The sequence below is a fragment of the Triticum dicoccoides genome, chromosome 6A (assembly GCF_002162155.2).
Source record: "Triticum dicoccoides isolate Atlit2015 ecotype Zavitan chromosome 6A, WEW_v2.0, whole genome shotgun sequence".
In the NCBI taxonomy this organism is placed as follows: Eukaryota; Viridiplantae; Streptophyta; class Magnoliopsida; order Poales; family Poaceae; genus Triticum; species Triticum dicoccoides.
Genome location: NC_041390.1, coordinates 117,237,067 through 117,248,107, shown reverse-complemented (window position 1 = coordinate 117,248,107; position 11,041 = coordinate 117,237,067). Strand labels below are relative to the sequence as shown.

General features: G+C 46.4%; 1 protein-coding gene across 3 annotated transcripts; it reads left to right on the top strand.

Moving 5' to 3' along the window:
- The first annotated feature begins 3,596 nt into the window (after positions 1–3,596).
- Positions 3,597–10,703, top strand: LOC119315430. 3 transcript variants are annotated; one of them, XM_037590064.1, is made up of 8 exons: positions 3,597–4,184; positions 4,302–4,497; positions 4,586–4,666; positions 5,468–5,575; positions 5,654–5,923; positions 6,707–6,922; positions 7,000–9,950; positions 10,068–10,703. In XM_037590064.1, exons 1-6 carry the CDS (start codon positions 3,706–3,708, stop codon positions 6,800–6,802), a joined length of 1,230 nt encoding a protein of 409 aa, XP_037445961.1. In that variant the 5' UTR covers positions 3,597–3,705; the 3' UTR covers positions 6,803–6,922; positions 7,000–9,950; positions 10,068–10,703. The 3 variants fall into 3 exon arrangements, with proteins under 3 accessions (XP_037445961.1, XP_037445963.1, XP_037445960.1); XM_037590066.1 differs by having other exon boundaries at positions 5,654–5,832; positions 7,000–10,703; XM_037590063.1 differs by having other exon boundaries at positions 7,000–10,703.
- The last annotated feature ends 338 nt before the right edge of the window (positions 10,704–11,041 follow it).

Genomic DNA, 11,041 nt, shown 5'->3' with positions numbered 1-11,041 from the left:
GTAATAAGTAGATGATGGGTTGCTAGAGTGACAAAAGCTTAAACCCTAGTTTATGCGTTGCTTCGTAAGGGGCTGATTTGGATCCATATGTTTCATGCTATGGTTAGGTTTGCCTTAATACTTTTGTTGTAGTTGTGAATGCTTGCAATAGAGATTAATCATAAGTGGGATGCTTGTCCAAGTAAGGACAGTACCCAAGCACCGGTCCACCCACATATCAGATTATCAAAGTACCGAACGCGAATCTTATGAACGTGATGAAAACTAGCTTGACGATATTCCCATGTGTCCTCGGGAACGCTTTTCTCTATATAAGAGTTTGTCCAGGCTTGTCCTTTGCTACAAAAAGGATTGGGCCACCTTGCTGCACTTTATTTACTTTTGTTACTTGTTTCTCGCTACAAGTTATCTTATCACAAAACTATATGTTACCACTTATTTCAGTACTTGCAAAGAATACATTGCTGGAAACCGCTTATCATTTCCTTCTGCTCCTCGTTGGGTTCGACACTCTTACTTATCGAAAGGACTACGATAGATGCGCTATACTTGTGGGTCATCAGACTCCAAGTCACAAACCGGATACGTGTACATTTTGAATGGTGGGGCAGTCAGTTGGTGTAGTTGCAATCAAAGCGTCGTGGCGGGATCTACATGTGAAGCGGAGTACATAGCAGCCTCGGAGGCAGCACAAGAAGCAGTCTGGATGAAGGATTTCATCACCGACCTAGGAGTTATTCCAAATGCGTCGGGCCCAATGACTCTCTTCTGTGACAACACTGGAGCTATTGCCCTTGCCAAGGAGCCCAGGTTTCACAAGAAGACCAGGCATATCAAGCGTCGCTTCAACTCCATTCGTGGATATATTCAAGATGGAGACATAGATATTTGTAAAGTGCATATGGATCTGAATGTCGCAGATCCGTTGACTAAACCTCTTCTGCGAGCAAAACATGATCAACACCAGAACTCTATGGGTGTTCGATTCATCACAATGTAACTAGATTATTGACTCTAGTACAAGTGGGAACTGTTGGAAATATGCCCTAGAGGAAATACTAAAGTGGTTATTATTATATTTCCTTGTTCATGATAATTGTCTATTGTTCATGCTATAACTGTATTAACCGCAAACCGTAATACATGTGTGAATATATAGATCGTAATATGTCCCTAGTAAGCCTCTAGTTAACTAGCTCGTTGATCAATAGATGGTCATGGTTTCCTGACCATGGACATTGGATGTCGTTGATAACGGGATCACATCATTAGGATAATGATGTGATGGACAAGACCCAATCCTAAGCGTAGCACAAGATCGTTAGTTTGTTTGCTAAAGCTTTTCTAATGTCAAGTATCATTTCCTTAGACCATGAGATTGTGCAACTCCCGGATACCATAGGAATGCTTTGGGTGTGCCAAACGTCACAACGAAACTGGGCGGCTATAAAGGTGCACTACAGGTATCTCCGAAAGTATCTGTTGGGTTGGCACGAATTGAGACTGGGATTTGTCACTCCGTATGACGAAGAGGTATCTCTGGGTCCACTCGGTAATGCATCATCATAACGAGCTCAATGTGACTAAGGAGTTGGTCACGGGATCATGCGTTACAGAACGAGTATAGAAACTTGCCGGTAACGAGATTGAACGAGGTATGGGGATACCGATGATCAAACCTCGGGCAAGTAACATACCGATGGACAAAGGGAATTGCATACAGGATTGATTGAATCCTCGACATCGTGGTTCATCCGATGAGATCATCGTGGAACATGTGGGAGCCAACATGGGTATCCAGATCCCGCTGTTGGTTATTGGCCGGAGAGATGTCTCGATCATGTCTGCATGATTCCCGAACCCGTAGGGTCTACACACTTAAGGTTCGGTGACGCTAGAGTTGTTATGGGAAATAGTATGTGGTTCAAAGGTTGTTTGTAGTCCCGGATGCGATCTCGGACGTCACGAGGAGTTTCAGAATGGTCTGAAGGTGAAGAATTATATATGGAAAGTCTTGTTTCAGTCGCCGGAATAATTTCGGGGGTTATCGGTATTGTACCGAGACCACCGGAAGGTGTCCGGAGGTCCACCGGATGGGGCCACCTACCTCGATGGGCCTAATGGGCTGAACAAAGGGGGGAGGAACCAACCCCTCGTGGGCTGGTGCGCCCCCCAAAGGGGCCCAAGGCGCCTAGGGTTAGAAACCCTAGGGGGTGGGGGCGCCTCCCACCTGACTTGGGGGGCAAGTCCCCCCTTGGTCGCCGCCCCCTCCTTGTAGATGTGATCTAGGGGGCCGGCCCTCTCTCCCCTTTCCCCTATAAATATGGGGGGGGGGGGGATGGGAGGGCTGCCACACCCTTCCCCTGGCGCAGCCCCCTCCCCCTCTCCAACACCTTCTCCTCCATAATGCTTGGCGAAGCTCTGTCGGAAAACCACGAGCTCCATCACCACCACGCCGTTGTGCTGTCGGAGTTCTCCCTCAACTTCTCATCTCCCCTTGCTGGATCAAGAAGGAGGAGACGTCCCCTGGTTGTACGTGTCTTGAACACGGAGGCGTCGTCCGTTCGGCGCTAGATCGGATGTTCCGCGATTTGAATCGCCGCGAGTACGACTCCATCATCCGCGTTTCATGTAACGCTTCCGCTTAGCGATCTTCAAGGGTATGAAGATGCACTCCCTCTCTCTCGTTGCTAGCATCTCCTATATTGATCTTGGTGACATGTAGGAAAATTTTGAATTATTGCTACGTTCCCCAACACGATAATTGCCACATCGTGCGGCATGTAGTAACATCGCCCACACGTTTTTACACTAAAGTTGCCATCTAAAAAAAACAAATCTCAAAAAAACTGAAACTTGTCATTCAAACAGAAAGTTGCCATACTTCATAAGACTAGCCACGATGGAGATTAACATACACGTATCCCTAGACTATATTACTACCTTCATAGTGGGTAGTAACATAAGTGCAAATCATTATTTATTAGGTTATAGACTCATATTGAATTGGGACATGTGATGTTACAGTAACTAGCTAAGTTACTCAAACTACCTCTCTCCTCATTAACTCATTGCCACATAAACAAATTTGCTGAGTTGGATTTGATGTTACTGCTGAAGTTACTCCCACTGTGGCTAGTTAAAGTTGTCATCCTTTTGTAACTAAGACTAGCTACAGTGGAGAGTAACATACACTAGTAACATACACATATCCCTAGACTATATTACTATCTTCATAGTGGGTAGTAACATAAGTGTGGTGTCATGCAAAGGCTTATTTATTAGGTTATAAACTCATATTGCATTGAGACATGTGATGTTACAGTAACTAGCTAAGTTACTCAAACTACATCTCTCCTTATTAATTCATTACCACATAAGCAAATTTGCTGAGTTGGACTCGATGTTACTGCTAAAATTACTTTCATTGTAGCTAGTCTAAAGTGACCATCAAAAAACATATGGACGGAATTACTTCATATCATGTGTGTGAGCATTATCATTTGGGAAAAATAAACGGACTTAAAACGTGTGTGAGCATTATCATTTGGGAGAAATAAAGGGTCTTGAAACAAAGAGGCGACCACGGTCAGTTTCCAGCACAGTCCATCGCCAACTTCCCTCTTTCCCCTTCTCCCCTTCCCAAAACCTCAATCTCAGAGGAAAAAGGTAACCTCCTCGCCGCCGGCCAATCGGGCATCCGCCATGGCCTACCTCCCGCCCCACCGGCGCCACTCCAGCAGCTCCGAGCCCGCCCCAACCCCTTTCCCACCGATCTCCTCCCTCCAGTCCCTTTCCATCTCCTCCCCTCGCGGTCGCGGGCGTCACCACCTCCGCCCGTCCAACAACAAGATCATCCACGCCGCGGGCTGCGTCTCCCGCTGGTCCCCGCTCCCGCCCTTCCCCCCCGGCTCCGGCGACGCCGACACTTTCCGCCTCGTCCCCTTCCCCTGCGATCCCATCGAGCGCGAGACGGGCGCCAAGCCCCTCGTCCTCGCCCTCTCCTCCCCGAAAAGCGCCCCCGGCTCCGCGGAGGCCGCGGTCGCGGCCATCACCGAGAGTTTCTTGCCGGACCTCCTAGCCGCGGCGGAGAGGGCGAGGGCGACGGCGCGCGATGCGCCCACGGAAGACGAGGAGGTAAAGCTGAGCCTCGTGGCAAGGGTGGGCAAGGTCCTGTTCCAACCGTGAGTCTTCTCCTACATTTGTCCGTCCACCATTTCATTTCTTGAACCTGTGCTTCGTGTCACATCACATTGTGATTAATGCGCAAAGAGCTGCTTTCTTTGGGTGATGTTGTGTAGCGGACCTAGCGGCGGACCCGTCTCCCTGGACTCTGTCCGCGACGCAGCAAAAGCAGGGGCAGAAGGATCGAGGAGCCAGGTCCGTAAATCGTTCTATACGAATTTGCCCGGCAAGTGTGTGGATGAGATTGGGATGTATATTGGGAAGCTGACGGATCTGAAGTTCGATTCATCAAAAAAGCACTACCATGTCAAGGTTCGGACGTCCCGACAGTTTGAGAGTTATACCTGGTTATTTTTCAGATGAGTGTGAATTGACTTTGGGGCCTGTAAATACCTGATAGGTGTTTGACAAGCAGCGAAGTGATACGACGATGTCTTGCAAATGCACCGTGCAAGAGGATGGGAAGCTTGTGATCCACAAGGTCTGTATAGTATACATTTATGTCCTTTCTTTTGGTTTTCAGATCTCAGCGTGACAGTTAACGTTTAGCGCTAACACAGTATGAAATATTGGGATTGTGCATAGTTTTGTTCTTTTACGCCTGACAATTAAGTCGTCTCAATTTATAAGTTGGTATTCATTGAGACGATGTATGCTGCTAACTTTTTAGCCATCAATTATCATGCTTGTCTTTGTTCAAAGGAAATTTTTGGGCAATTCAGATGAAGGAATGCGTAAATAGAATCAGTTTGTATACACGATATCATTCACTATATGCGTACCACTATATGTGGTCTTCTGATTGCCACTCAAGTGGGCGGTGTTTCCTTCTTTCTCTAAAGCAGCCGTGTCTCTTGTTTGTGGTCTATAACTTGGACAATTAGCTCTGAACTCAGTATGTTTTTTAACTCAAAAAACTGCAGCAATAAAACTCAGTGTGACAGCATTGTTATGGAAAAGCAACTATGTTTGCTTGAAATGAGTTGAATGGAGATTGTTTCACTGGCAGATGTAGGCTATAGTCGATGCGATTATTATTCTTTTTTGCCTTGTTTCTTTTCATTCTACTGCTGATTTTGTTGGGCATAACATTTTCCCTTAGATAGGTGAGGAGATGTGCAAAATTTCATTTATACCATGTATAGGGCCAGTTGGTTAGGTTATAATACGTGGCCCACATACTGTGGCTTGTGCTAAATTGCTCAGATATACTATTCATTACAAGCCGCCAGCTAACAATGGTTTTCTTTCTCATTAGTCTCCACTGTTACTTCTCGTGCAGGTTGAATTGAACCAGATACGGCAGCTGGTGGAGGACATATCCTGCCTGTCCAAAGATTTTGATTTAAGGCTGATGTTGCGTACAAAAAGGATCCTGAAGAACATAGACGTGAGTTCATATTAGAACTACCTTGAGCCTTTCTGTTACGATCTTATCTTCTGCAGACTCATCTGATATCACTTGCAGCCTGAAGTGGAAAATGCCATAAAGAGCTTAGTGTCTTCAGCTATTGTTGATCCTGATGCCAAAGGGGGACTTAAATGGCCACTTGGGAATGAGTCGATTGGTGAGAGGTTCAGCATAGTTGGGGTGTGGCATACAAGCTATAGTGCTTTCAGGAATAAAACCTTAAGGTTGAAGCTCAGGTGTGCTGACCGGTTTGACCACCGGAGCTCCACTGGAGAGATTTCCAATGAAGTTACCTTCAAACTAACTGGCATATCTGAGAGACTGCAGGTTACTACAGGATAAATCAATTCATAAGATAATATATTTTTTGACGCGTTTTCATAAGATAATATCATTTTTTTATTTGTGATGTTCCTGAGCAAATTATTTGGTTGCATGTGGTAGGGGAACTTTTGGTCTATGGGTGTATATACACCCTATATGGAAAAACATATTAGTAATTAAATAAGTGAAAAAATTCTGAAAATATTTTTGAATTAAAGTTGACCTTCCATTGCTTGTAAGAAAAAATCCATAAAAAGATAAAAACCTTTTGACTTCTTTTCAGAAAAAATAAAAGTTTCGGCAAGAATAGTGTGAACAGTGACCTATAATAGCAAATAATTTTTGTTTTCTTGCCATGAAGTCAACGCTGAGTTTTTGTTCTCAGAAATTTATATACTAGTGCAAAAGAATGTCAAGTTTATTCCAAAAAAACTTCTAAACTTTTGACTTTTTTGTAATTATTAAAAAATAATCTCATATAAGGTGTATATACACCCAGGAACTGAAGGGTATTTCCCGTTGCATGTGTGACTTACCTGCATTTTATACTGGCTTTGCTTGACCTAATGTCCAAACAACAACCCTCTTGTGGCTATTTCATACGCATGTAATGCGCACACCTAATATCCTATTTTAGTGCTGACATTTGGCTACTCTCAATTGGAATTACCATGTCATGTGCACACCTAATATTCTGTTCTCCTACCAACATATGAGTGCTTTGTGTTTTCTAACCGACTGTGGATTGAACAGCACGATGACTCTGTCTCCTTAATCATTTACCAGGATGGGAATGAAGAGGTGGACACTCTGAAGGGGATGCTGGACTCCGCGGTGCAGATGATCTGGGACACTGTTTTGAGCTACAAGATCAAGCCTTGAGCTTGGGTATGCTGACATACAGGGGGAGTACATTTTTTTTTCGAAACGGAGGCAAAAGATTTGCCTCATCTATTAAATAAGAAGAGGATAGAGTTTGTTACAAGGGCACACTTTTAGACGGTATGGAAGATTACTCACACAAAATAATGTTCCCTAATTTTTCTGCTCCGGCGGTGATCCAAAGGTTTGCCTCGCAGATGATGTTGTTTAGCAAGATTGGTGGCGGAGCACTCTTGTTCCGGAAAACACGGGCATTCCGCTCGTTCCAAATGGTCCATGACACGAGCATGTTTAGAGAGGCCATGGCCTTCCTGTTGGGGACTCCGGCGCCGGTCCTATTTGTCCACCATTCCTTGACCGAACTCTCAAGATGCCACATAGAGGTGTCCATATGATGAAGCCCAAATTTTGCAATGACCAAGTTCCATAGCCTAATAGTGAAGCGGCACTTGAAGAAAAGGTGCGGTCCACTTTCTTGCTCTCGCTTGCAAAGGGTGCAAAGACCACAATTTGGCCATCCACGTTTTTGTAGTCTATCCGCGGTCCAAGTTCTGTCTTGGATAGCCAACCAAGCGAAGAATTTAGCCTTTGGTGGCGCTCAAGTTTTCCAAACCATTTGGTCCATGGGAGAGAGAACCAAGCCAAGGAATTGGGCCTTGTAGGCGGAGGCTGCAGTGTAGTGCCCGCTTGTCGTATGCTTCCACACAATAGTATCTTCAGAGAGTGCATCCAGATGTACATCATTCACAAGTGTCCATAGTGTGAAGAATTGTCGGATGTGCTCAGCGGAGACAACCGTGGAGGTGTTGATCTTGAGGATCCATGCATTATTTTGTAGGGCCTCCCGCACCTTCCAATTCTTCCTTGAGGAGGCCACAAAGACGAGCGGGGCAACATCCTTAGGCTTGCACCCATGGAGCCATGGTGACTCCCAAAAAGGCGTTTTAGCGCCGTTCCCCATGGTGATGGTCGTGGATGCATAGAAGAAGTCAAGGTCCTCCTCATTACATGGATTTCCCAAGCCCACACACAACTTTTGTGGTGCCGTCCATTCAAACCATGGCCATCTCAAGCGCAAGGCCCGAGCGAATTTATCGGTGTTGAGAACCCCTAGGCCGCCATATTCGCACGGGCGGCAAACCATTTCCCAGTTTACCTTGCACTTGGCGCCCGTCGTCTTATCCGATCCCGACCAAAGGAAAGCCCGCTCCAGTTTGTTGATATTGTGAAGAATGCCCGGCGGTATGACCAAAGATGTGATGAAATAGACCGCTTGCGAGGTGGCGACAGACTTAACAAGTGTCGTTCGTCCAATGGTGGTGCTGTTTTGCCCCTCGTATGTCACCAACTTGGCCGCAATTTTGTCCTCAAGAAATTGCAAATCCACCTTCTTAAGCTGCCAGACGGACAATGGAAGACCCAAGTATCTTATGGGGAAGGACGCCCTGTTAGCTAGCAATCCTTGCAGAATGTGCTCCAGGTTTAGGTGATTGCATCGAATGGGCAAAACCGAGCTCTTGTGAAAATTGGTGCATAGTCCGGTGACCTCCCCAAATCCGCGCAAAATGGCCGAGAGGTTGTCAATATCTTTTTTGATTGGAGCCATGAAAACAGCCGCATCGTCTGCATATAGTGAAGTTCGCACCATGATCCCTCTCCCACGAATTTTGTGGAGTAGTCCTTTTCGGGTTGCCAGCTCCAGTAGTTGTTGGAGTGTGTCAATTGCAATGACAAAAAGGAGCGGGGATAGGGGGTCCCCCTGCCGAAGGCCCCTACCGTGCTTGATGGGGTTGCCAGCCACCCCGTTTAACAGAATCCTAGAAGATGATGTGCAAAGAAGAGCCGCAATCCAATCCCGAAACTTGGGGGGAAACCCCCTCCGCCGAAGGAGGTCGAGGATGTATTCCCATCTGACCGAGTCGAAGGCTTTGCGTATATCTAGCTTGAACAGGAGAGACGGAGTCTTGCATTTGTGTAGCCTACGGGCCAAGTTCCGAACACACATGAAGTTATCGTGGATGCTTCTGCTCTTGATGAATGCACTTTGGGCGTTAGAGACCAAGCTGTTCATGCGCGGGGCGAGACGGATGGAAAGAATTTTTGCGATAATCTTGGCGACGGCATGAACGAGACTAATGGGCCTGTAGTCCGCAATCCCCTCCGCGCCCTCTTTCTTGGGCAACATCACTATATTTGCGGAGTTGAGCCAATGGAGACTAGATGTGTGAAGGGAGTCAAACTGGTGTATCACCCTCATCATGTCGAACTTAATGACGTCCCAACACTTCTTAAAAAAAGCTCCAGTGAAGCCGTCTGGGCCGGGCGCCTTGTCACTTGGCATGTCATTGATTGCCTCACGTACCTCCTCAACGGTGATGGGTGAGTCGAGGCCGTGCAAGTCATGTACCTCTAAGTTGAGCTCCTCCCAGTTTAGATCCTTATTGCACGTGTTTCCTTTTTTCATCACTTCAAAAAAGTGGTCCAGAATGAGCTTCTCCTTAGCGTCATGCTCGGTGACCCACCCTTGGTCATGTTTTAGCCTATGAATGTGATTTTTCCTCCTTCTAGCATTAATCCGGCGATGGAAGAACTTGGTGTTGGCATCACCCTCCTTGAGGTTAGCAATTCTCGCACTTTGCTTTTTCCGACCTCTCTCAAGCACGGCCCAGCTAATGACCCTCCTTTTAAGCCTCGCCCTAAGGTCACTCTCCTCGGGAGAGAGTTGTCGGGTCTCTTGAGCGATGTCGAGGCGTAGGATCACGAATAGTGCAGCGTGTAGGTGAACCTTTGCCTTGGAGAAAAGGCCCCTACTCCATTCGGAAAGGCGGAGAGCCACCTTCTTGAGCTTATGGAACAGGACTTGATATGGCTCAACATGCTCGAGCGGCTCAATCCAAGCCTTTTTGACCACCTCCATAAAGCCGGGCATAGCAATCCAAAAAATTTCAAACTTGAAGGTTCTAGGCCTCCGAGGCCCCTTATCATCTGCGAGGAGAAGCGGGCAGTGATCGGATAGAGAGGACGAGAGGGCGTGAAGCAGATGAGTGCTGAAAGTGGTGTCCCACTCGGCATTGCAAAAAAACAAGTCCAGTTTGCACATAGTCGGGTTTTCCCTCTCGTTGCTCCAAGTGAACCTCCTATTTTGCAGGTGTATCTCTTTAAGCTCACAACTTTGCAGTGTCGCTCGAAAACCGATTAATTCTACTTCGATTGACATGCCTTTTATTTTTGTCTCTTGCACGATAAATTTGGTTGAAATCCCCAGCCGCAAGCCATGGCATGCCATTGGGCGGTTTTTGGCTGATAAGCTCCGCGAAGAAGGCATCTTTGCGAGAAGAATCCGCGGGGCCGTACACGGTGGTGAGCTTGTATTGCACATCGGAGTCACGAATACGGACCATGGCGGACAGGCAGAAGGTGGTAGCTGTGATGTTGGACATTTCCACAAGGTGATCGTCCCAGAGCAGCAAAATGCCTCCACGAGTGCCGTCCGCCGGCCTTTGCGCAAAACTGCGGAGTCTGCTCCCTCCTAAGAAGGAAGCTGTGAAGATGTCGACATTGTGAAGCTTTGTTTCCTGTAGACACACAATATGGCAAGAAGAAGCAGCGATGGTGGCGCTGACAGTAGCTCGTCTATCCGGACAGTTGAGGCCCCGGACATTCCAACACATAAACAGGGGGAGTACATTGCATTGTCATTGTGTGCCATATAGTTGTTTGACGATGCTTTGGTCTTCCTTGCTAGTTGCTACTGCAATGGGTGTGGTTTACAGACCCGCTGTCTATATAGAGTTGTAGTAGTATTTAGTAGTGGATTACTGAATTGCCATGCTGGTTAACTGCACGAGAATGCGGTGTGTGCTACCTGCTGAGTTGCAATTTTCAGATTGTTCGCATTTCAGTTTTCGTTCCTCACCTTCCCTTGGCAACCATTGCCTTAGATTGCTGGCGGTGACTGCTAACAACATATAGTTTTCCCTTGCAACAACATATAGGTTATTAGGCTGTGCTGTTTAAACAAATTAAGGAGAGCTATAAGCATGACACATTAGGTTGTAAACCTAGTATTACAGGCAACATAGCATCTTTGTTAACATCCAATAATCTGCCAATACCAAACAGCTAAGCAAGCATGGAAGGTATCACACTTTTGATGGGCTACACATCTTTTTATTATGTACTCCCTCCGTTCTAAAATAGATGACTCGACTTTGTACTAACTTTAATACAAACTTGGGT